General features: G+C 41.0%; 1 protein-coding gene and 1 long non-coding RNA gene across 2 annotated transcripts in view; one reads left to right on the top strand and one right to left on the bottom strand.

Annotated features, from left to right (window-relative positions):
• The window catches only part of LOC310706752, a 132,668-nt gene that overhangs the window by 16,880 nt on the left and 88,939 nt on the right, over positions 1–26,849 (bottom strand). The gene's annotated exons all lie outside the window — the stretch shown is intronic.
• On the top strand, positions 1,110–11,554 carry DNAJC12 (DnaJ heat shock protein family (Hsp40) member C12). Its single transcript, XM_083502922.1, has 6 exons — positions 1,110–3,135; positions 5,297–5,375; positions 8,014–8,153; positions 8,353–8,551; positions 9,654–10,134; positions 10,233–11,554. Exons 1-5 carry the CDS (start codon positions 3,058–3,060, stop codon positions 9,746–9,748), a joined length of 591 nt encoding a protein of 196 aa, XP_083359048.1. The 5' UTR covers positions 1,110–3,057; the 3' UTR covers positions 9,749–10,134; positions 10,233–11,554.

Genomic DNA, 26,849 nt, shown 5'->3' with positions numbered 1-26,849 from the left:
CCTCAGTAAATAGATATCTGTCACCTTAATATATTACACAGACATCTCAACATACTCTTCAATGCAGATGCTGTATTTTCGTTCTTTCCTAAATAATCAAAATTCCAGCATAATCCTAACCCAAGATCTGTCAGGGTAAGAGAGTTTGGATTTGGTGGGCTTGGGGGTCTCTTGGCTCAGCCATGGCTGAGCTGGTTATATGCTGGCGCAAGTACAGTGGTACCTCGGGTTACATACGCTTCAGGTTACAAACTTTGCTAACCCAGAAATAATACCTCGGGCTAAGAACTTTGCTTCAGGATGAGAACAGAAATCATGCTCCGGCAGCGCGGTAGCAGCAGGAGGCCCCATTAGCTAAAGTGGTGCTTCAGGTTAAGAACAGTTTCAGGTTAAGTATGGACCTCCGGAACAAATTAAGTACTTAACCCGAGGTACCACTGTACTTCACCCCAGCACAGCCAATGTGGAGTGAAAGTTCCCCAAAAGGGATGTTCTGGGAGTGGCGCAGGAGCATGACAGGATAAAAGCCTGTCACAAAGGGTGTCATAAGGCAAATTCCTCTGAATTCTCCCTGAACAGAGTTTGTCACTAGTAACCTAATTTGGTGTAACTTGCATTACTTTCTATAGTTAATATTGCTCTGTAACTTGCTTCTCAATTTCTACCTATTCACCCATCCCCATGCTTAGATATACCTCATTCTCTCCCCTCCCTTTTCTTCTTAGTTAGTTTAGAATTGCATTCAGACAAAGGTGTTGGTTTGGGGGCGGCCTTCTTTATTTGTTTCCATTCTTGAAGGCTAACATTCAAATAAGCTAAATCATTTCTAGGCACAATGTAAACAATTATGCTGCGATTCTTTTCACAGGAATACCAATTGTTTCAATATTGCATGTACTTTTTATAAAGAGCAAAACTATGTTTCTTTTACTTATGACTGAAATTTGCAAGTGTTACAATGGTTCAGTGACTAATGTTGCAATCCTGAACATACTTGCATCAGAGTGAGCTCCACTGAATGCAATGAGACTTCGAAATAAACATGCATGGTTCAGATGGTATTCTTACTGGGGGACGTGCACCTTACCCCTAGTAAATATGTGAAGGATCGCACTGCTCAAGGCAGCTAAGATCCTCAATAAATAGTATTCATTAACATATTTTTTAAAACTTTGAAAAGAAAACAGAGAATTAATAACTGTTTCAATGGGACTCATTGGGGGCCATAGAATGAAAAGGCTGGAGAGGAACCTTAGTGCCATCTAGTCCTCTGGAAAAGAGGTGGGAAGCAGTATTCTGTTCCCACAGAGACCAAACAGATGCCTATGGAGCACCCCCCTCTCCAGCAGGACATGAGCACAAAAGCTCTTCCTGGTATTCATACACATTATTTCCCTGATACTGGAGACAGCACACAGCCATCATGACGAGTAGCAATATCTTCCAGCAATTTGTCTAATCCAGTTTTAAAGCCATCCAAATTGGTAGCAACACCTTGTGGTAGCAAATTGCATAGGTTGATTATGTCCCGTGGGAAGAACTGCAACTTCGTCCTCTACAAGAATTTGAAGGGTTTCCTCTGTTGTAAATGTGGTGCTTTGGAATGGTAGGGACTCCATCCTGTTCTTCTTCTTTGATGATCCACACTATAGCTGGTGACCAGTATGAGACACCTGTATACTGTTTTTCTGTATATAGGGTTCAGTGCATAAATATTTGCCCAAGGCCTTGTGATTAACTGTGGGACAGTTATTTTGGTACATGATGAACTAAATCAATGAAGCATTTTCCAACAAGCTGGCTGAACTGGTCCTATTATACTATAACTGGTGATAGATATTAATGACAGCAGTGTCATTTTGCAGTGTATGGCTTTCAGTGAGAGTAAACTCCACCTTTTAATTCTTCTTTCAAATCAATACAGAAATCTAGGCCATTCAGGGATGTTACCTTGCCCACTGCAAACTAGACTAAAGTTAGGTTGGTCTGTTCCTTATTACTGTATTTGTGGATGTTACTCTGTAAACCAGAACTTTAAGCACAGGAGGTTTTTTAAAAAAATAAATGAAGCTGGGGAAAACATAATACCCACATCTGTCAGAACTTCAAATATTAGATTTCATCATCCTGCACGTCATGCTAGTACTCTCACTTGTAAAAAGATTGGGCAAACAGACTTGTACACAGTGTTTTGCAACTACATAGGCAAACTAATGGCAAGAATCCATTTAGATGTTGGCACTTATTTCTCGCTGTTATTTGTTGCATCATCTTTTAAATTGCGTTATGTGCCCTTTATAAATTCTTTTTAAATATATAGTTCTAAATTGTCTGGATTTGATTTTCTTATTCTCACAAGTGAGAAGGAACATACTTTGTAGCTCCATTAAATAACTGTTATAATACCTATTAAAACAAATAAATGTGAACGAATCGCAACAATGCCTTATCAAATCAAATTTAATCAGGAATTACAGTTTATATCAAAACTGTTAATTTCCAAAACTAAGATTATGGCAAAAAAATATTTCTTATGCTCTGACACTTCCCTCTTTATTTATTTTAAAAATTCCTATCATGCCTAGTTTCCCAAAGAAACTCAAGGTGGCTAACAAATCAGCAGCAAAACAATATAAAACAAACAACAACCCCCAAATTAAGCACATACCCGTGGCCAAAATATTAAACTAAAAGCAATTTTAACTGTTTCAAAACAACCATTAAAAAGTTAAACTCTTTACAGGTGGAAACATGAATCATAAAGCTGGATTCCCCCCCCCCACTCTGTAAACTACAAATCCCAGAGAGCTTTGCAATTGTAAACTGTGATCAGAATTCGCTTCCACCAATAAGAGCAGGCTCATTTGAGGGTGTGCTTACAGAGTCTCGGGTGACATCTCAGTGTATAAAACCATCTGTAGAGAAGCTTCAGCATCACTGCACCTATCGGTTTCTCTCTGATCACTTTAAATAACTCTGAACTGGTTAAAAGACGCATTTAAGCTTTTTGTGTCTCTGTTTTCAGAAAGTGGGAAAGCGCTTGCCAGATTGAAGCAGATGGATGCAATTTTGAACTGCAGACTGGAGGACATGGAAGATTTTTACAGCTTGCTAGGCTGTGATGAATTGTCTACAGTAAGACTAGTTAATTATGATTTTACTATTCTCCTCCTTAGTTCATTACAATTTTTTTAAAAAATGTTCTTTCTTTGTTAATTGGTTTGATTTGGTGTATATGTGCTGTTTCTGTTCTTCCCTAATTTCCCCATGTTTTCTGTACATATTTTTAGCAGTTGATCTGTTTTTCTCCCCCAGTTCAGTTTTTTTGACCTATGCAACATTAAGCTGTTGAACACAATTAACTGTTCACACAGCTTTGTTTCAATAGAATAGTTTGATTTTTTTCATTTTGCAGTGAAGGAATACAATTATCGGAACAGCACTTGAATAACCTTTTAATTGGTATATACCTAAGGAATTCTCTGCATTCTCTAGTTGTCCTGTGTTAACTGTGTTGCCATCAATTTCATTTTAATTAATTTTTATAATGAAATATTTTTAGATTGTGTGACTATTTGACTGTTTGATTATTTGATTGTTGTTAGCCGCCCTGAGCCCGGCTTCGGCTGGGGAGGGCGGGATATAAATAAAAATTATTATTATTATTATTATTATTATTATTATTATTATTATTATTATTATATAGTCCAGTTAATATCCAAAGCCTCAGTAGATTGTTTGAGGTTACAATGGCACAGAATATAGTTACAGTTGTTCTGTTTAAAAAGATCTATGTTGATGTAATCCTTGCTGACTTTGAAAAGATAATATCCCTTCTCACAGTAAATAAAAAGTTACCGTGAGTGTGCACATTTTGGGCTTGTGGATTTCACTTGCATTTTACTAGAACTTAGAGATCCACCAAGCAAAGTGAGGTGAAAAAAGCACAGACTAAAAGAATGCTGAGCCCATAAATTTGCTTTGAGTACCAGAGAGGAATGGGACTGTTTCAGGCAAAAATCCACTCTCAGTTACCACAAACTTTCTTCACCTCAGTAGTTGAAGAAGGAAGAGGGGAGATAATTTTATTGCTGCTATTGTTAAACAAGTTGAGAGTTGCAAATCCTTTCTGATCTGCAAACCACCAAGAGATCTACCAGTAGATTCAGATCTGCCTTCTGCCCACCCGCTAAAGGTTTGCTGAGATGGCTTCCAGCAAGGGGCCACTAGATTTTGCCTGCATGAAAAGTCAGCGTGGTTGATTTTTGTAATGAAAAGCTGTGTCAATGGGATAGTCATTTTGAACCACAACAAGTGGGTAGCATCCTAAGTGAAGTAAACAGAAATAACATTTTATGAAAAAGCTGTCTGCTGGCTTTGAAAGCTGATCCACTACACAAAAGTGATTTATGTTAGGGAGACAGAGATGTTTCACATTACAAACCATGAGCAGTAGACACAAGAGATTGCTGACAGCCATGGTATTGTGTGAGTCTGCAATTTTCAACAGAACCTATGTATGTTTTAGAATTAAAGAAATCTAGATATATGGAAAATGTTTTGCACTCAAACAGCTTTGGAATTAATTTACCATATTTACACATATAGTGGACTGCTCCCAGTGTGGTGAGAGCCAGTGTGGTGTAGTGGTTAAGAGCGGTAGTCACGTAATCTGGGAAACCGGGTTCGTGTCTCCACTCCTCCACATGCAGCTGCTGGGTGACCTTGGGCCAGTCACACTTCTGTGAAGTCTCTCAGCCCCACTCACCTCACAGAGTGTTTGTTGTGGGGGAGGAAGGGAAAGGAGAATGTTAGCCGCTTTGAGACTCCTGAAGGGGAGTGAAAGGCGGGATATCAAATCCAAACTCTTCTTCTTCTTCTTCTTCTATATCCCAACGTTGGTGGAGACTATTTCCAAGGAAATCTGACCTTGACTTCCATGGATCTTCTGTGGAATAAATGGTGCATGAACACATGCATAGACTATTTTGCTGTGTACTGAGGCTCTAGTGTCAACCTATAGCAAAAGAAGAGTTGCTTGACGCAGGTATTTGTAAGGGAAAACAAATATATTCCCATATGCATTGCTGCCTGTATCAGGTAAAGATTGTGTAAGTGGCTGTTTCACTGTGAATACCAATTGCCAGTTTAGTAAATCTTACATTCAGTAAAATGGATAATACAAATCCATGAGTTTTACACATGGTGCCACACACATACTTGTGTAAGAAACAAGTCCATAGGTATATTTTTCATAAGAAAACAAGTTCCATCCATTCTTCAATTGTTTGTCTAGGTTGAACAAATTATTTCAGAATTTAAGGTTCGAGCCCTCGAATGTCATCCTGACAAGCATCCTGGAAACCCTCAAGCTGGTATGTGTTTTTTCCTTTTCTCTCTCAAAATGAAACAGGTGACGTTACACAGAACAGTGGATTCAGGATTTTGAGAGCCATTGGCCAAACACACCCTAGCCCTAACCCTGACAAAGGAGTGGGGCATAAATAAAAAATTCCAAAACATGCTCCCTTTCCTGCCTTCTTGTGAAAGGTGAGACTGGTAAGCCTGCTGTGGAAGTTCACCCTCAGGCTCTACAAATATCTGGGCCATAGCAAATGCCCAGCCTTGTCACTTGCTGGCACTGGCTACGAGAAAAGAAGGCACAAGTATCCTCAATTTCCTGCCTAATACTTTGCCCTATTTATATATATGCAGCACACTTTGTTTTATTTTTATTTGTGTGGCACACTTCCTTTTCAGCAGCAAGTTGAACTATATTGCCCTAATGCTTATGCAAACATTGATTCTGGAGGAAAATCATAGCTACTCTATTCTTTAGTGCAGTTGTTTGGCAACGTAGGTTTAATAGGGTGGCTTACAAAATCAAATGCTTCACTTCCCTTTTTTGAAACAAATCACAGCCCAGCTTTCTTTCTCCAAATGATCTACAGCTAAAGAAAACCATTAAGCAAACAGATGCGGCTTTATGAAGTTGCAACCCTGTTAACATGTGCACTTATGTTTTGAACAAGAAATAGTTATAAGAGACTATGCAAACTCAGGGTGTTAAATATTGTATAGATTTATTTGCATTTCAATATTTTTTTACACATTTTAGGTTTTATCCAATGTTAATCCTACACATAGTGGACCCATTGAAGTTGTAGGTGTGACTCATTTAGATTCATTAATTCCAAGGGGTCTAAGCTCAGTAGGACTTAGTTGGATATAACCCTTTGTTTTAAATATTAAAATTATATTTGGCAGTGCATTGTTTCTGGACCTGAGCAGAGTAATAACTTGGGAATAACTAAAATGTGGAAAGGGGGTAATGGGATTGTGTTTGTGTTAAATGTGGTTAACCCCTTTCATGCCCACTGTTTATCCACACCAAATTGTCCCTAAGTGAAACATATTTTGAACCTCATGGAGGAAATGTTGCCAGAAGGGACATTTTGGAGTAAAAATAAGGTAGAGTACCTGCCTTCCCACTTAATCACTCAAAATCTCTTTCCAAAGAGATTTTTTAAAATGGTGTTGGGTCACTGCTAACACACATTTCCATGTAATATGTAGTTAAAAATTCAGGGGCAAATGACAAAATTGTATATTATGCAAATAAGAATGAGGAGTAGTAGGTTTTCCACATACAAAAAAAATCATGTTTATGGGTCTAGTGAATGTATATTTATTTTTCATATGATTTACGTCATGACTAGATGTTAAAATACTAACTGCCTTGTCCCTTTTATCTAAATTGCTTCCTGTAGAAGAATTATCAGCTTGCCAATCAGGGGTGGGGGAGAAACATAACTGGAAAACTAAACTGTATGACGTTTTGTTTGTGTTTGCCAGTCCCTGTTAGCATTTTAATTCAGTGCCTTTCAAAAGATCTATCTAGTATAGTAAACTGGCATAAATGAATATAATAATAACGATCATATAATAGAAAGGTGACTCATAGATAAAATATAAATCTCCATAACCTTTACACAGGTGGTTACTAAGGATGCGGACTTGTGTTTCTATTATAGTATGGAAACTTTTATATCCACTGGAAAAAATGAGATCACCCTAATACGATCGGGAAGTTTTTGTTTTGTAGTAGACCTAATATGTGCATATCACTGCTCCCATGATGCTCTTGGAACTATTTGTTCTGTTTCACTTGTATATACCTGGTTGCCTTTGATGACTAATTCTTTTGTAGTCATCGTGATTGCATTTGAAATATTCAAAATCAAACTAAGGGTTCCTCCAGGTGACCTATTTATTGGGTATTCATCCTGATTTGCTTGCGCAATGCGTTTGTGGAGGGTTAGACTATATTTATTGAGCATTTGTTCTGATTTGCTTTTGGGGTGTTTGAACGCTTTCCTATAATCATTCCACACCTGTCAATATATGTCTCCTATCACTTCCCAAACTGCAATAAGTCTGATTTTTTAAAAAAAGAATACAGTGGTGCCCCGCAAGACGAATGCCTCGCAAGACGAAAAACTCGCTAGACAAAAGGGTTTTTCGATTTTGCATTGCTTCGCTAGACGAATTTCCCTATGGGCTTGCTTCGCAAGACGAAAATGTCTTGCACTTTTTTCTTAAAGCCACTTGAAGAGGCGCAGTTGCGACGGACCGTGCTTCGCAAGACGAAAAACATCGCAAGACGAAAAGACTCGCGGAATGCATTATTTTCGTCTTGCGAGGCACCACTGTAAGTGAATTTCTCATGCTAAGGAGACAGCGTGCTTTAATAATTTTTAACTGTACAGTACAAACCTACATTTTTATAATGCACTTGAATCCCTTCTGCAAAATATTGACAGTGGATATATCTTTCACACTGGGTGATCTCCAACAAAGGATTATTGTTATTATTATTGCAATTAATTTATTTATTGCCTTCTAAATCACTGACTGAAAGTCATTTACACATAAAATAATTAAAAGCAGAAAAAGCAACACATACATTTCAGTAAAATTTTCATAAAACTTTCTTCTGTCTCTGATTTGTAGTAGAGAATTTTCAGAAGCTACAGCAAGCTAAAGAAATCCTCACCAATGAAGAGAGCCGATCTCGCTATGATTACTGGCGGAGAAGCAAGATTACCATCCCGTTCCAGCAGTGGGAGGCTCTGAGCAACTCAGTCAAAACTGTTAGTTTTGGTTTATGCATCTATAATTATTGGGGAATAGAAAGAAAGAGGCCATTCTGTGGGTGGGGAAGTTCTCTGCTAGCTAGCATTGTTCAGCAAGGGGAATGGGAATCAGTGAGGATACCATTCATCCTTGAGCAAGCATGTGTAGCTGTTTTACAACTCACAAATGCCACTGGTTTGTTTGTTTTTTGTCTAGTCAATGCACTGGGCTGTCAGAGGCAAAAAAGAGCCAATGCTGGAAGCTCCCGATTTAAATCTTAATGATAAGATGGCTGACAATTTCCCCCAGAAATCTGAAAACAACAATCATGAACTGTTGGATGACCAAAAGGGGCTAGAAGACTTTGACCCCACTACTGGGAAGCTGCTGTCACCAAAGAGCCCTGATTCCCCAGGTAAATAGTTTGCGGTACCAGTGCTAGACACAGAAAAAAATCCAGATAATTGGGGCTGGCACCGGATAAGTGAAATATGCAGCCTTCTTTTATTCTCAGGAGTGGGGTTTGTCCTCATGTGGCTTTGCATGAATATCAGGTATACTTCTTGGTGTACCTGACCCCTTCAAGCTGCATGGCACCAGTGCACAGCTCATTTGAATCTCCTACATAGCACACCCAAGAAATTGTAGGGTGTTTAGATGGTGTAGTCCATATAGGGCATCATGCTGCACATGTCTTTCTGAGTGCTGCACTTCATACCTCTCATGTTTCAGCTGGGGCTAGTTCACATGTGCATGAGTGTCCCTTGAAGACTGCAGGATCCAGTGCTAACGTCGTGTGTGAGTGTGAGATTGCAGGCCAAACATCACAGATGGAGCTTCCCTGTCATCTCAAACACAGTGTAGCAGGCCACACATTCAGATGGAATTTTCAGATGATTTTGAAGAAGAGCAGAATAGCTTTTGTTAACAGTACAGTAACAAATGCTGGGAAATCAAGTGATGTGCATGCGTGGATGAACTAGGTGCAGAATAGGAAGGGCAGGAAACTTCCTCAAACCTTTATCTCTGAAGGACAGCTGGTGGGAGAGATAAAGTACCATAAAGATTGGGGATACTAATCCTAGGGAGAGTGGGAGCCAGTGCTGCTGATTTACTGGCCCAAAATATATGTATGGACAAAGAAACCCAACAATTTGGCAAGCGTCGCTCCTTAAACCTCAAAGTGGCTTTACTATGCAGGTTCTCTTTGGGATACATTGTGATGCTGGTTTCTTATTATTGTGTGTGCGCGCATGGTACTGAGCCAACCCAGGACTAGGTTTAGTTGTGTGCACAGCTTGAATGCACCCCCCTCCACCAAGTTACCTAAGCTTCATCTACAGTTTTTGGCCTTTCCTAAATGAATGGATAAGCAAGGAGTTGGTGGTTTTTGTATTAAAGGAGTTTTACTTTATAAACCCAAAGTACCATTTCCTCAATACTAGCTGATTCTTCTCTCTCTCTCTCTCTCTCTCTCTCTCTCTCTCTCTCTCTCAATTTCCCCCACCCCCTTACAGGATTTTCCGATCCAAACTGTTGGCATTTGCGCTTTCGCTGGTCTGGTGACACCCCATCTGAACTCTTGCGGAAGTTTAGAAACTATGAAATATGAAGCAGAAGACCAAATACCATGCAGAAGACCAAATATATGTTGAACACCGTGTTCACCATTTCAGTATTTTGCATATGTTCATAAAGAAGTGTCTTTGAATATTATTTAACTAGGTAGTTTTGTACTATTGATGCCACAATTTCCCATGCAAAATACCATGTATAGTTGCTTGGTTTTTTTTTAAATGTTGGCAGGTACTTTCCTTTTATTCATTATTAGCATACGTAATATGTGAATACAGTTAACCGTTTTTTCCAACATTCAAACTTAATGTATATATGAGCTGTTTCTTATCATTATTGAACAGCTGGGAAAAGCACATGTTGCTCAACATCCTTGATCCCTTATATCTTTCTGTCCTATTTTCCTGCTATCTTCCTTCCTGGGTGGATGGAGCAGCCAAGTAATTTCGTTGTCCCCGAGAGGGGGCAATGACAATAAAGATATTATTATTATTATTATTATTATTATTATTATTAAACAGCCTTTAGCCCTTTAACTTTACCACACTCAGCCAACCAAAGGTATCCTGTATTCTTCCTATTTTCTCTTGCCACCAGCTGTTGATACCTGGTTCCCTCTCTCTCCCAATTAACTTTCTCATGCTACCACTCAGTATCATTTCAAAACCCACCTTTCCTGGAATATAACCCTTTGAGTCTTTATCTCCCACATAAAAAACAGCATCTACTCATATTTAGTTCTTGTTGTCCTATCGTCTGAGGGACAAACTACATGTTAATTTGGATAGGCTAACATAGAATAATAGAGTTGTAGAGTTGCAAGGGAGCTCAAGGGTCATCTAGTCCAACCCCCTGCAATGCAGGAATCTTTATGCCCAGTGTGGGCATAAATCTTCATGCTCGAACCCACAATCCTGAGATTAAGAGTCTCATACTCTACTGATGGAGCTATCTTTAAATTTTTCTCCAATGTAACACATATTTTCCTTTCCTTCATTTGCTTCCTCATTGCCAAAATTTAGAACGGAAGTTTGTTGTAGCTGTTCCTGCCTCTTTCTTTCTTTGCTTGTAATACTCTGTAAACATCATGTACAGTACATTGATGGCACTACAGTATATAAAAAAATATTTACTATAACATAATTGTAACTCAGTTAACAGTTGAAGACTGATCTGTCTTATATGCAGCTATATGTTATTTCTCAGATGTTTTGTTCTTGCTCTTCCGTGGACTCACATGTAGTATAGCAGGCATCCCCAAACTTGGACCTCCAGATGTTTTGGGACTACAGCTCCCTAGCTAACAGGACCAGTTGTCAGGGATGATGGGAATTGTAGTCCCAAAACATCTGGAGGGCCGAGTTTGGGGGTGCATGTAATATAGTTTTCTGTGCTCACCTTCCTCTCTACAATGTTCACTGAAATCATTCAACCAGCAGTGCAGGCAGGTGGGCACTGAATATTTCCCTTCCTTGCACCAGAAGCTCTGCTTTGGGAATTTCTACCAGACACAACGTCAACATGTTAAGCACTTATTTGAAGCTGTAAGCACCAGACTCTTCCTTTAAAAAGAAAGACCTGTGCCTGGTACCAATCTTATGGGATGCAGAAAGCAAAGCTATTTGTATATGTGAGTTTAGCGTGGCACCGGCCCATTGTCAGTCATTTAAAATTTCAGCTTGAAATGGTTTTGTGTGCTTGAACCATAGCCTATTGTATATTATTAAAACTGTATTGACATCTTGCATCGAACATAAAAGGTGATGTGTAGTCTGATCTGTTTCTTTTCTTGTATGTTCTGTTGCCTTTGTATTAATAAATTATTTTGAAGTTGAGTATAAAAGTTGCCTATTCCTTTTTGTTTTATTTTCCCCCTTCTCTCTGTTTAACCATTTGAGTAAATCACAAGACAGAGAAGTACTGTGGGAAAGCAGACAATTCTACAGGAAAAAATATCATATAGTCAGGGAGCATTTTCCAAGTTTTGAGGATATTTTAGATCTATTTGTTTGAGCGGCTAAAGAAATTATTTTTCTAGTATCTCCAGAAACCAAATCGGCCTCTGCCTGGGTGATTCACTTTAGCTGGGATCAAGAGAATGGAGCAACTCCTCTATTATGGAAGGTTGGAACTTTTTAGCTTAGAAAAATGGTGAGCAAGGGTGGGGCATGACAGAGGTGTATAAAATTGGGCATGATGGAATAAGTGAATAAAGAGGGTTCTCTTTCTCTCGCCCTCCTCTGATAATACTAAAACCCACAGCCATCCAATGAAGCTGCTTGATTCAGAACAGACAAAAGGAATTGCCTATCACAAGATGTGGTAATAGTCACCAACTCGGATGACAGTGGGCGAATAAAATCATATAGGAAGATTTGTTCAGTGAAATAACCCAGTCCCAGACCTTACTGTTATGAGCTCGGGGTGCCAGCCCCCTACATTCCTGGATCCAGTAAGTGCTTGAATTTAATCAAGCGTCCTGAACTCCTGGATTCAGCAAGGGTTGAAATACAAGCCAGGCTAGTTTCCTGATGAGGTAATTGCCTGGGATGATGAGCCATTAAGAAAACAAGGGAAAGGTGATATTAAGAAAGTAAGGAGAGGAGGGCTTTGTGCCAATGGCATATGAGTTGGTTCCCCTTCTCTAGCTCTTAGATAGGACAAAGTCAGATTTGAGTTCCCTATGAGGGAAAGATGGCAGGATGGAAAAGGCCGAGGCAGAGCACAATGCTTGATTTCTGTTTGAATCCAGGGCTGCAGCTATGGGAGAAACAATACTCTTCTAGGCTGTGAACCCCTCCATTCTAGGCTCAGGTTGTGTATATATGTAAATAAACCACATATCATAAAGGCACCACAGTCTCTGCTGTGCCTCATTTCCAAATGGAAACATGAATCCTGAATAAGGCACCCGGAACCCCCTGGAATCTTGCACTGCTTGGAGATTTGGAGTGGTGTGTGACAATATTTAATAGGTAATAAACAACACCTTAAACTGAGCTGGGAAATGCATTGGAAGCCATTCTTAGGCATAAGATACATTACACGTTAAAACTACATTACATTACATGGTAGAACTCATAGAGAAGGACTGTTTTTAGCAGTAAAGTACATGGTTTGAATGTAGACGATTCCTGATTCAATCTTTGGCATCTCCAGTTAAACAGGATAGGTAGTAGAATGGTAAATACATTTTCCTGAGACTATGGAGAGCCACTGGGCTCGATGGATAATTAGTTTGACCATTTTTCTAGGCCACATAATTCAGCTTCTACAATTATGTCCGCAGACTCTACATACCTCCGTTAATAGTTATCCCAAGGATTTATCTAGTGATTAAACAAAGCGATTTTGATGAGTGATGCTCATCCATTGTAGGGCCTGTGGTAAATTAATAGGTTAAATGAATCTGGAACTAAAATAATACCAAAGCTCTAAAGTCTAATTTTCAGTAGATACCCTCCCCCACAGCTGAAAATACATCTTCATGCAAAGTTAGCATGAATGCAAATAGCTTGTCATTTAAAATACTTATCTTTCTACGACTAGGCAGCAAGAAAGATTGCTTCCTTTTATTCTGAGCAACAGGACAATAGCACCGTACACATCAATAGTAGCAAGTGCTACTGATGAGTAATATGGTAATTGAGGGGTTTTAATTTCCTGAAGGCAGTCGCCACCTCCTTCCAAATTCATAAAAAATGAATGGCAAGGGCAGTTTGGTGTGGTTGGCAGCGCATGAAATGTTATAAAGCTGATGTAATTGCAAAATAAGTGATAAAACTGTCTCACACAATAAAATACTTTGTATACTTTCAGGTTCAGATGTTGTGATATGCATCAGTCGCTAGCGCTTGGCGTTATTGCTTCTCGGCATCTGTTTGACCTATCAGTGTCACCAACGCTCTCTAAGCTCCAGTATCAAACAGCCCTGTGTGTGTGTGTGTGTGTTCTGTCTGTCCTATTGGTTCATTCCCTACAACTTCCCAGCTAACTCTGCAGCTGGCTGTGTCTACCTTTTTCAAATGGTGCCTTGGATCCCCTCAGTGGGCTCAAGGAATCCTATGTGTTGATAGAGGCCTAGCTCAGAGGGTGGGTGAAAAGACGACTTTATGAAAGAGGGTGGCTTCAGTGCAATGTGAAGGACCATGGCTGTGTTCACACTTCAGTTTACTGTGCACTCACTGCAATTCCATTGCTAGATTTATCTTAAATGCATTATGTATCCTGTCCTTTCTTATAAAATACTTACGCTTGATCTTGTTTCTCAAACTAGCTTCAGTCCTGGTGGAGATGGAAACTTTCCCCCTGCTTTTTTGCTTTTCTGCTACAACTCTCCCCTTCCCCAGAAGCTGATTTCCTGCCCTGATGGTTTCCAGGTACTGTATGTGTTGCAAAAGAGATAAATACTGTACACATCTGAAACCCTAAGGCAGTGGCTGAAAGAAGAGTTAAGCATCCATCTCCCTGGCTATTTCTTTGTTGAAAATGACCACTGGAGCTATTTTATCCCAGGAGAAGCAGCCCTTGTGATTTTTAATGCATGCATTTGCTTATCATGTGGGGTTTATCTCAGATATATATGTGTCTATATTTTGAACCAGTGTTCAGAGAAAATGTACTTTGCTAGTCCTTTGACCTACACTTCCTCATTTTTTGACACGTGATACCACCATTTACACTCTAGGCACAAAGGATGAATAAATTCACAATACAGACCTGTTGCATTAAAAAAAATGATGTCAAACGCTAGGGACAGAAAATTGAATGCAGAAAAATGAATGTTTTGGAAACTGTCAAGTATTATAGTTATTAAATAAGATGGTTTGGCCCTTTGTAGTTTCCTCTTATTGTAAAGGTTTGTGACGAATAACAAGAATTAAGAACACATGCCTTTTATGATGTGGATGTCTGGAATGGAGTGCTGACATCAAATCCCGGTGCCTAAGTGTCTGAGTGTTAACAACACTTAATAGAAAGGTTAGTAAACAAAAAACTTTTGATGCGGTGGGGAAATCTTCTGGTAAGTCCCCACTACACATAAGTATCTAATAATCCCACTACACAAAGTATGGTAGTTAAGCAAACATCTTAGTTTGAATCAGTTTGGTCAAATTGACTACAATGAGGCTGAGACAGTTTAAATTCAAGAGCATTTGCTGAAGTCAACTGAGCCACATATTAACATTTTAATAAAGTATCATGTGCCTGATGCACATCAGGCCTATACTTAGGGCATTTGGCATGGATCAAGAGACACAGACCATTGTGTTTCAACTCACTGTATGAAATTCAACTGTGATCAGGAGTCTTTTTGAGGAAGAAACAGACTAACAGACTTATTTTTATTAGGAAATAAGTCCCACTGATTTATCTAAGTAAAGTAGCACCACTTTAATTACTTTTGTAGTTCAAATATGTGGGTACTTAATGGCTGGTTGCCAGGGGAAAACCTGAAAACAAATCAGTCATACAACCTGATCCTGTGCATGTCTACTTGGAAGAAAGTACCACTGATTTCAATGGGACACACTTCCAATTAAGTGTGCATAACATTTTGTCCTAAAAACTGCAATCCCACCTACATTTGCTTGGGAGTAAGCCCCATTAAACTGAGTGATACTTAATTTTGAACAAATATGCTTAGGATTGTTCAGTACAACTGAGGGAGGAAATATGGAATGCATAACAGTTTTCTATGATGCAAAATAACTCGGAGGCAGAAGATGATTTCAACTTTCTCACTGCATTGACAGGATTATTTACATGTCAGTTTGAACAGAAAACAGGAGGTCGATATTTTTTCTAAGCCTTTTCATTGACTTTCTACAAAGCTTCCAGCTAAAATTTAGGAGAAGGTTGCCATAATGCACTAGGTTTAGAGTTGTCATGTCAGCTGGGAAGGAAATGGTTGGGATTTTCATGGAAATATCAAAGGAGAATTCTGTCACTGTCAAGAGGATGCCACCAGCACAATGACAGGCAAGAGTACATAGGGAACAGTGACTGTCTATCAACAACTGCTTAGCCATGACAAATGAAGAGAATTTTCATGCTCACTACAGATGTACCACTTGCTCAGGTACGAACTACAATTTAGGAACTGTTCAGGGCTTGGTGTTGTTGATGGATGCACAGGTGGTGCTGGTGGCAAGCAGGGATGGCAACAGAATTTCTGGGGCCCTGTAAAATGTATGTGGTTTTGGCCCCCTGCATCTCTCACCTGCTCCCCCTTGCAATCTATTGGCAAGAACTGCTGCTTGCATATCTAAACTTAGACTAGCCCACATCGCAGGGCTGTAGAAAAGATAAAAAGTGAAAAGACAATAAACATAACCTTGAGTTCCAGGGAGAATTACCAAGGTACAGTGGTATCTCAGGTTACATATGCTTCAGGTTACAGACTCTGCTAACCCAGAAATAGTGCTTCAGGTTAAGAACTTTGCTTCAGGATGAGAACAGAAATTGCGTGGTGGAGGTGCAGCAGCAGCAGGAGGCCCCATTAGCTAAAGTGGTGCTTCAGGTTAAGAACAGTTTTAGGTTAAGAATGGACCTCTGGAACAAATTAAGTACTTAACCCAAGGTACCACTGTATATCTATATAATATCATTTCAAACATTTAAATAAATAAATACACACAATAAATTCAGAAAAGCAGCCCACCCTTTGCTTTAACTGCAATGTTTCATAGTTCTGATGTTTATGGCGAAAGGCCAAGACAAAAAAATAGAGAAAGAAAATGCCAACCCTGATAAATATCAACAAGCAAAAAAAAATACTCCAAGTATTTACAGGTTCACAACTTTGAATTACCAACTCTACATCTACCCCATCTCACAGGGCTGTTCTGAAGATAAAGGTGGGGGGGGGGAGGCCAATGAATGCAGCCTTGAGCTCCTGGGAGGAAAATCTAGATACAAATATACAACAACAAGCAACAAATACTCTAAGCATGTGCCGATTCACAGCCCTCAGCAACACAAACACACACAAAAACATTTTGCCAACGTTGACAAACAAAAAGTATCCTTGTGTAGCCCCTGTACCCTCCTGTCAACAGCCCTGCTCCAATCTGGAGAAAGGGTGGGGTAAGAAAAACCAACTACCACGAGAAATTGCATGCTGCAAATGAAAAGAGCTGTTTAAGATCAAACAGATGCTGCATTTAATTTATAGTATTTTTTTAAATAATGGGTGGGTGAGAATCAAGGATAAGGTTAGGAGCAAACACACAATCTGCGAACATTTCCCACCAGGTCTATTTCCCCCCCTTTCGTTTCTATTCTAATTTATTGCAGTGCCTTTTAGTAATTAGCATTCGAGGCAATTTACCCACAAAATAGAACGGATCCAAATACAACAATTCTAAAGACCAAAGTGCCCCTGAAACATGAGACAGTTGCACAGTTTGGGGAGGGGGTGTGGTGGGATTCTTGCCCAAGTCCATAAAACTAAAGCCTTTGCCAGGCTTTCAAACACCCCCCCCCCTTAAAATCAATGGGTGGAGGGAGGGCGAGCGAGGTCAAGGCAGCAGTCCCTGCCCACGATGCCTACGCGCTGATTGGCTGCGAATGCGGAATGTGCGCGCGTACAACTTGTACCCGAGACGCCACGGAGAAAGTTACGCACGTGCGAGTGTGCGTGCCCGGCTCTGTACACACACAGGAGGACTAATCGGGAAGATTGTGTAACCGAGACAGGGCGAGCAGTCCCGACACCTTCCAGGCAGTATACGAAGGTCTGAAAAGGAGTGTAACTACTACATTAAACGCCGTACATTTAAAGCACATTGCTTCTCCCAAAGGACCCTGGGAACTCTAGTTTTGCACTTCGTAGAGCTACCATTCCCAGCACCCTTATCAAACTATATTTCCCAGGAATCTTGAGGCGGGGGCAGCGGAGGCATCTGCTTCAGATGTACGATGTTTGAGCACCCCTTCCCCAGGGGGTTTGCAATTTGCCACCCCCCCCCCCTTTCCGAGGTATGCGTTGCTCCAGCCTCTGGCCATGTTTGACGATGTGAACTGAAAATGTGGAAAAAAATAATTTTAAAATTTAATTTTAAATGTGAAAATGTAAACAAATGTGAACCCAGAACAAGTGAGACTTCACTATTTGCCTCCTGGGCGTGCGTGGAAGTTAGTTGGTTGTACTTCCTTTGCATGCGATATTTCTGTTTCACTCGAGCCAACAGATAACTCGAAGTTTTGCATTCTTTCATCCAAGCGGGGTGACTTTATGCGCGAAACAGGGACACGTTACATTGATGATGGGACAAAATTAATACAGCGGCAATTACGATTTGCGAGTTCTGTTAACTGCTGCATCGGGAAAACAAAATAGAGATGTGGCAGGCTGGATAAAATTTATTTATCGCTGCTTCAGTTCGTTATTCAAAATAAAGTCTTGTGAATGTATGACTTCTTTAAAAAAAATTATTATTATTATAAATAAATGAAAGATCGAACGCTGTCACACCGACCGTGGGCATTTAAAGGAGGCAACGTTTAAATTGGCACGATGCACTTGAATGTTCCATTTAATTTTATATTTATGGTACGACCGCTAGTAAATGCTGCGAGTTCCCTTACACAAGCATAGGGTATGAAAATAATAAAAAGTACCCCTCGCACTTCCGCAGCGAGCAGGGTTCGAACCTGCGCGGGGAGACCCCATTGGATTTCAAGTCCAACGCCTTAACCACTCGGCCATCGCTGCTACATAGAAACGAGAGGCAAACAGAGCTATTTAGCAGAACAGGAAACGTCATCTGCTGCTTACCTTCGCTTGCCAATCAAAGTTAAAGCGCCCAACCGGAAAACGGCGTTTCTCCGCTCCTCCAATCCAGACCGGGGAAAGGCGGGCTCGCACAAAAGCTGCGGCCCTTCTTAGAAAACAGGATCCAGCTGAGCAATGGCGTCTCTCCGGAGGCGCCAAAGAGGCAGCGCCGCGAAAATGTCATCCCGTTTCCAGAGACCCACAATCCTCCCCAGCTTCATAGGGCGTTTTGGCTCTCTCCCTCGCCAAAACAGTCCCGTCGCCCCAATATAATTCATGTCATTGAACGTAGTTCATAATTTAAACTCGGTTCAAAAGACTTGCGGGAAAGCTTTCCCCCCAGAGAGAGATATAGGAGAAAGCGCCTGAGGTAAGAAAGATTTAGCTGCCACACTGACTGGAAGTCTCCCAAGTTCTCCACAGACCTCCACCTCAGAGCCGTGGTGAGGTGACAGGAATCGTAATCTGTGTGGAAGAATAAACAGGCTTTCGTGACAGATAACAAATATCAACACAAGTGACATCTATAAAACATAGGCAGCTGCCACCCAGTACTATACCCACATTGTCACGATATGGCTCTCAAATGCCCTCTTTTGTCAGGCAGCCTGCCCATCTCCACCCTGGCACACAGGGCTGGATTTAGATGAAGAGAGGCCCTAGGCTACTCCACTTGTGAGGCCCCTCTCCATCCCCCACCCTCACAACCAGTAGAAAATGGAAGTGTTATAAACAAAATTGAGTGAAGCCAAGGATGACGGCCGGTATTTAAAATTCTACAATTCACAATTTCTCCTCTAAAGGACATAAGATATTATTGTTAAATACCAGGGTGATTAAAAAAAAATGCATAACATTAACACCGAAAAACTTTTGCAATAACTGAACTTTGCAAGCCTTTTGCGGCCTGGGCAGGCTGGGTTGTCCTCTTATATAACTTCTGGGATTGACAAGGCATCTGACCCGCACCTGAATCTCATAGATCTCCTGTAGCTGCCTCTGATTAGGTATCATTTAACTCTTGGGGGAAATAATTAGCATTACACGTCATGTGCATGGAAGTTGCCAAACCAATTAACCAACTAGAAGGGTTACTGTTAATAGCTCCATGCGTCCTATAACTTGATATTGCTGGATAGTTTTGATGAACTGCAAAAGCATTTTTACTTTGCTTTCTGTTGCCACCCTGGAACTTTTCCTTATTAGTGCCACTTTCCTTGCAAATGAAGGAAAATAACTTTTCTGCTAGTATATGTTGATAATATAGTTTTGGTTACTGAGGACAAACAAGATTGTACAAAAACAATATTGGATGCAGGCCTGGCCAGGACATAGGCATCCTGTTACAAAGGTGACCTGCGTGCTTGCTTGCTTGATTAACAGCTGTTGGGAACTTCAAGGTCCCTGTTCTCCCTTCTTATGGTCTTTGTACTGGACCTCGAGACTCCAATAGAGAGCATTCCATGTCAAGAAGGAGGGCAAGTGGGCACTCTATCAAATGACAGGGCAGGAGTTACACGGAGCAGGGCCTTTTCACTGGTGGTGCCCATTGTAAACCTTGATCTTCCCAGACCTGCTCTCTTTTGGCCTGTATTTTGGAGCTTTATAATTTAGGAAGACTCTGGAAGAACTGGTTGACAAGTCTTATCAGTTGCTGACATATGAGCGGATTTTATTTGCTATTATTCTGTGCTTCTGGTGCACCAGGGTTTACACCAGCATAATATAGTTGGCCAGGATGCCAGAAGGAATACAATTTACAAGCTTTCTCCATTATCTGCACAGAAGAGGGTGTTCAGTCAACAGTGCAAAGGCTGAGCTGAAGCATTCCCTGCTGGTTACCTGCTTTCAGCAATAGGGGTCGCTGTTTGGTAGTACCCAATTGGTTAGCTCTCGGATTCTGGAGCTCCCTATTGGTGGCTCTTAGGTAATTCACAAAATACAGAATCCATTCATAAAACACAGTGTTCATTCATAAAGCAGTAACATAAATCTCCATTGCTACATATTGGGTGTATATTTCAGCAGTTGAACGTACAAGTTTAAGGCCATGATGTAGTGTAGTGCGTATGTGACTCAGGGTTTTGGGGGGAAGACGTGACAAAACTGATTTCCAATAAGTGCCCCCCTTTATTTCCATAACAAGTTATTGAGTCTGTACTCTGAATGGTGACACCAGGGACCTAGAAGGTGCAGGGCTTGTAAGTCCAACCCCTGCACAGTCTCATCAGGGCTGACCTTAAGGCAATTGGAGCAATTGGGCCCCGTGGGCCGCAGACTTTGGCTGTGAATTGGGGCCCTACAAAAATAAATAAATCAAGTTGTGCCCCACTGCTTCAAATTGGGCCCCACTGGCTAGCCCTGAGTCTAATAGTTGCTGGGCCTGAGTTGCCCTGCCCTTGCATGAAGTCTTGGGTTTACAATTTTGGGAGAGGGGAGACTGCGGCTCTGGGGAGCGGGCAGGCTGGCAAGGCCCCCTAGATTTGGAGGCCCAAGTTGTCCTGTCCTCACATGAAGTATTGTGTTTTCAATTTTGGGAGAGGGGAGACTGCAGCACTGGGGAGAGGGCAGGCTGGTGAGGCCCCCTAGATTTAGAACCAATTGTTCCATTCCATAACTGAGAAAAATTCAACAAAATAGCAGTGTTGATCTGTACCAAAAAAGCGTTCATTGGCACCCTAGTGGCTGATTGGTTTATTATGGCATGACCTATTGTAGAAAATAGCTTATGTCAACAGATTCCTGTTGTGCTCTGAGAAAATGTTGAATTTATATGAACAAAGTTTCAATGAACAAAGAATTGGTCCCTTCTCATTGACAGTCACCTTTCTTGAGACCCTCATTCACCATGACAGCAAAGAATTTGCCACTCTGGAAGTGGGACATGGATATCATGTCCCTGAAGGCCTTGTCAACAAACTTCTCTTTTTCAGGTCAGCTATTTCGACCTCAAAGGAACAAACTTGTTCCCTGAGAGCATATTCCTGGAATACCTGCCAAGCTTGCAGACAGGTATATGTGTGATTTAATAAACTAGATCTTCTCTACTGACTTTCCACCTTCACAACTGTTTATGATTTTTGAGCATGTTTACTTTGAAAGTTAGAGGAGAAGTTTGATGGCCCTGACCTCCTTACTAAATGTTTGTTCAGCTGGTGATACAGCCATCCTTGTGGAGCTCCAAGGCCAGCACTTCCATGAGGTGAGCTGAAGCAATTTGCCTCAGGCAGTAGATTTGACTCCCACCCTACCATTGCGCAACTTCTGGCTGCATTGTCCCACAGCTTTGCCTGCATCACCGCCACCACAGAACCCTTACCCTCACTGCTAACATTGCACCCTCACTGCTGCATCATTGAGGAAGTGCAGGTGCAGCTGTGGGCGAGGGTGCAGTTGAGGTAGCAGGCCAGGTGGTAGTGCAGGTGAAATGGTGGGGACCACCACAAGTCTGTTTTACTTTTGTACCCCTGATTAGCTTACCCCAACTTTTCCTTGTACAGGTGCTTAATGTTTTTATCTTGACACTTTGGACTCAGTTACATTAGAAAAAAAGCAAAGCAGTTTAAATGCGTTATAACACTGTGACACCAGATGGCACTATAGCATTCAGTCTTTCAGCAACATGATTTCCCATTACAGTAAGAGGTTTACAACACGTTTTCCTGAAACGTTTTTTTGATGTGTCTAGGTCCAGCCTTTGACACTGGGGTTGAAATGATTTGTCGGATGGGGCTCCCCGCATATTCACTGAATATTTGCTGATCATTCTCACTGTAGCTTGTTTTGCTGGCACCCATGTTGTTGTTGTTTAGTCGTGTCCGACTCTTCGTGATCCCATGGAGCAGAGCATGCCAGGCACTCCTATCTTCCCCTGCTCCCACAGTTTGGTCAAACTCATGCTGGTAGCTTCGAGAACACTATCCAACCATTTCGTCCTCTGTCGTCCCCTTCTCCTTGTGCGCTCCATCTTTCCCAACATCAGGGTCTTTTCCAGGGAGTCTTCTCTTCTCATGAGGTGGCCAAAGTATTGGAGCCTCAGCTTTAGGATCTGTCCTTCCAGTGAGCACTCAGGGCTGATTTCCTTAAGAATGGATAGGTTTGATCTTCTTGCAGTCCATGGGACTCTCAAGAGTCTCCTCCAGCACCATAATTCAAAAGCATCAATTCTTCGGCCATCAGCCTTCTTTATGGTCCAGCTCTCACTTCCATACATCACTACTGGGAAAACCATAGCTTCAACTATACGGACCTTTATTGGCAAGGTGATGTCTCTGCTTTTTAAGATGCTGTCTAGGTTTGTCATTGCTTTTCTCCCAAGAAGCAGGCGTCTTTTAATTTCGTGGCTGCTGTCACCATCTGCAGTGATCATGGAGCCCAAGAAAGTAAAATCTCTCACTGCCTCCATTTCTTCCCCTTCTATTTGCCGGGAGGTGATGGACCCAGTGGCCATGATCTTTGTTTTTTTGATGCTGAGCTTCAAACCATATTTTGCGCTCTCCTCTTTCACCCTCATTAAAAGGTTATTTAATTCCTCTTCACTTTCTGCCATCAATGTTGTGTCATCTGCATATCTGAGGTTGTTGATATTTCTTCAGGCAATCTTAATTCCGGCTACGGATTCATCCAGCCCAGCCTTTCGCATGATGAATTCTGCATATAAGTTAAACAAGCAGGGAGACAATATACAGCCTTGCCGTACTCCTTTCCCAATTTTGAACCAATCAGTTGTTCCATATCCAGTTCTAACTGTAGCTTCTTGTCCCACATAGAGATTTCTCAGGAGACAGATGAGGTGACCAGGCACTCCCATTTCTTTAAGAACTTGCCATAGTTTGCTGTGGTCGACACACTCAAAGGCTTTTGCACAGTCAATGAAGCAGAAGTAGAAGTAGATGGCACCCATAGTATTTTCTAATTTCTTTACATAATTTTGAAGCAGGTAGAGTCAGAGCATTTTCTCTGCTTTGAGAGTGGATTTGTGACTGTTAGTGGAGGAAAGAATTAGAATACTCCATCCAGTTGTATATTCCATCATGGAAATGTTTTCAAATTCACATGCAGATTTTCATTATTATTCTCTACTGTGGTCAGAAAGCTTACAAAAACAGCTTCCTTAACATTTAACACTGTGCTGCTTTTAGATATATGCTCTATTTTTTTAAAATAGAAAACAATTACAGCTTATTCTGCTATGTAATTGCTTTAAGTCCATTGGACTTTGGTTCCTATGGTCCTTGAAGAAGAAAAGGAAAAAAAAAGTTCTGCAGACTGTAGCATAAAGATGAACTATTTTAGTGCTAGGGTGCCCTCAAGTGTTCTTTGTTCAAATTGCAGATATTTTCCTGTACCTGAGTGCACACTCCACTGAAATATATTGCACCTATACTTGGTTTATCTGCAGTTCTTGTTCCAGGAAATACTTGCTTGCAAGCTTCCTTCAATGCACAGAACTCCATACTTGGATCAGAATGCTTAGCTGCATGGACCTATCTCCACGTCAGCCATTGCAGACCTTCTGCACAAATACAGATTCAATCTAACCATACTGCATTGCTTTCAATGGAAAATATTCACTATAAAAATGCACATGCCCTTGAAATTCATGCAGCACAGAATAATAGTATCTGAACTTGAATATGCAGATAGATACACATGCACTTTATGTCTGCTGTTCCTGATGTCGCTGTGGAAAGCTGCTTCTGCATGTAGATATTTTTAGAACAGGGATGAGGAGTTTGCAGTCTGCGGAGCCAGTAGTTAGAGATGATGGAAGTTGTAGCTGAACAGCTTCAGGGTGCAGGTAGGGAAAAGATTATTTGTTCTTGCCATAGTTGGATGAGAGCTAGGAAGTGTGGATAAAGGGGAGAAGGTGAAGAGCAAAAAGAGGACACATTTCTTCAATTTTGCCCTGCTGTTTTTCTCCTCCACTTCCTATCTTTCCCCCCAAGTTCACATTTGTTTTCCAATATAATAGATTTCACTTTTATCCATAACAGTATAGCATAGTATAACAGTATGGGTGCCCTCAGGCTAAATAAAAGAAATTCTACACCACAATATTCTGAATTCCACTTGCCTTCAGAAGCATGTCTAAAAGCCTAAAGGAAGAATGTCTACAAAGCATGTTTGTAAACTGCTTTGAAGGTTGTTGTTTTTTACAGTCAAGTGGTATATAATTTTTATTAAATAATTACATGAATGCATTTATATGGTGATAAATGGGCGGAGAATGCTTTTTGTATAATTTAATGAACTACAGCACTTAGAATGAGACATGAACTGAACTATTAGTTGAACCTTGATGCTAAACAGGTTAAACCACATTCTCAGTATATAATTCCCAACCATTTAATGGATGGTTTATCTGCAAAGAGACAGAAACACCCATTATTCTCAATATTAATTATGGATCTCTTTAATGTTTCATTTTACTAGCTTTTAAGCGTGTTATTAGGGACACGGGTGGCGCTGTGGTCTGAACCACAGAGCCTAGGGTTTGCCAATCAGAAGGTCAGCAGTTCGAATCCCCGTGATGGGGTGAGCTACCGTTGTTAGGTCGCAGCTTCTGCCCACCTAGCAGTTCAAAAGCACGTCAAAATGCAAGTTGATAAATAGGTACCACTCCAGCGGGAAGGTAAACAGCATTTCTGTGTGCTGCTCTGGTTTGCCAGGAGCTGCTTAGTCATGCTGGCCACATGACCCGGAAGCTGTATGCGGACAAACGTTGGCTCCCTTGGCTAGTAAAGTGAGATGAGTGGTGCAACCCCCAAGTCATCTGCGACTGGAGCGGTCAGGGGTACCTTTACCTTTAAGAGGATTATTACAGTGGTACCTCTGGATGTGAACGGGATCTGTTCCGAAGCCCCATTCCCATCCTGAAGAGAATGCAATCGACGTCTGCATGTGCTCGGGTCGCAATTCGCCACTTCCGCGCATGCATGTGACATAATTTTGAGCATCTGTGCATGCGCGAGTGGTGAAACCTGGAAGTAACGTGTTCCGTTACTTCCGGGTCGCCGCGGAGCATAACCTGAAAAAGCACAACCCGAAGCTACTTCAACCCGAGGTATGACTGTACTCAGTCTTGGGTCTCTGCATACTTCCCCCCCAGGCTTCCTCAAACTCAGCCCTCCAGATGTTTTTGGCTTACATGATCCCTAGCTAGCAGGACCAGCGGTCAGGGATGATGGGAATTGTAGTCTCAAAACATCTGGAGGGCCGAGGTTGAAGATACAATTCCTACAGGTGTAAAATAGAGGTTTTATGGGAAGTAGCTTTGTGCTATGTTGTTTTGTGCTATGAGTATGGACATGAGTAGAAGCAGCAGCATATTGGACTAGTTGTGTGGGTTGCTACCACCAGCACTGTTGCTGCTATTAACTTCCTTGCTCCTCTTCCTTTTGTTTGGTGGACTTGAAACAATCAGAGGAAGCCCTCTTTAAAACGATGGAAAGAAAGCAGGGATAAAATAGCTGTTGGTTTGCTGGCTCTTTGCAATTGCAGGGGAAGTTTGCTAATTTTTCTTCTAAATAAAAGAAACGATGTGTGTGTGCATTTTAGCACTGAAGGGACACAGTGCACCGTGAAAAGAAAAGAAAATAAGTTTAAAGTCGAAGGGCAGATTGTCATGTCACTAGCATCATTGTGTACTTCAGTCATTTGGTGCCTGTAACACTCCTAGTCATATCCTCACTGCCCTCATAACTCTTTAAGAGAAAGCCCTAACTGAGGGCACATTTCTGAGCAACTCAATATTGTAGAGTTTTTTCAATCATTTGAATCCCATGGTCATTTTCCACACTTTTGGATTACTTTTTCTAAGTGTAACTCTGATACTGTGAAGCATGAATGTAAAATGTGTCCCTGAATTCTACACTTCCATTGTAACAGTTTTAATCATTAAGGGGGCAGTGGTAGCTGCAATTTCAAGAGAGGTTCGCTGCCATGTACTGTGTTAAAACTGAGTAACAATTGCACAGTTCAAGTGCAACAATACAGTTTTGGGAAATATTCCTTTGGTTATTGAGAAGTCAATTTTCAGCTTAGGCAAGGGACCTGTCCTTTTAAAATCTGTGTGGGGCTGATGGGAATTGGAGTCCAATAACTTCTGGAGGGCCAGGGGTTCCCCATTCCTAATGGAAAGCATGGGTTCTTAGTTCAGGATGAAATGCTGAAAATCTTTGAAATTCTACAAAAAGTAGGGTAAAAAGAGGGTTTACAGACCCCTATCTGTTGTATCCCTTTTTAAGGGAATACAAAATAAACTAGGGTGGGTCATTAGTCTACCATGTCTCCTTCTGTGTGTAGTTAATTATTATTTTGACATCATCTTTAGAGTTTTTTTTGTTTTGTTTTGCCC

Source organism: Podarcis liolepis (genome assembly GCF_965112155.1).
Source record: "Podarcis liolepis genome assembly, chromosome: 5".
NCBI lineage: Eukaryota > Metazoa > Chordata > Lepidosauria > Squamata > Lacertidae > Podarcis > Podarcis liolepis.
Note: the sequence above shows the minus strand (reverse complement) of the source record. Positions and strands in the feature narration are given on the sequence as shown.

What these genes read in the sequence shown, in the direction of transcription:
- DNAJC12 (XM_083502922.1), top strand. Translation starts at nt 3,058, where the DNA reads ATGGATGCAATTTTGAACTGCAGACTGGAGGACATGGAAGATTTTTAC. An exon ending in GCTGTGATGAATTGTCTACA is followed by an intron (nt 3,136 to 5,296) that starts GTAAGACTAGTT and finishes TTGTTTGTCTAG; the next exon opens with GTTGAACAAATTATTTCAGA. An exon ending in AAAGAGCCCTGATTCCCCAG is followed by an intron (nt 8,552 to 9,653) that starts GTAAATAGTTTG and finishes ACCCCCTTACAG; the next exon opens with GATTTTCCGATCCAAACTGT.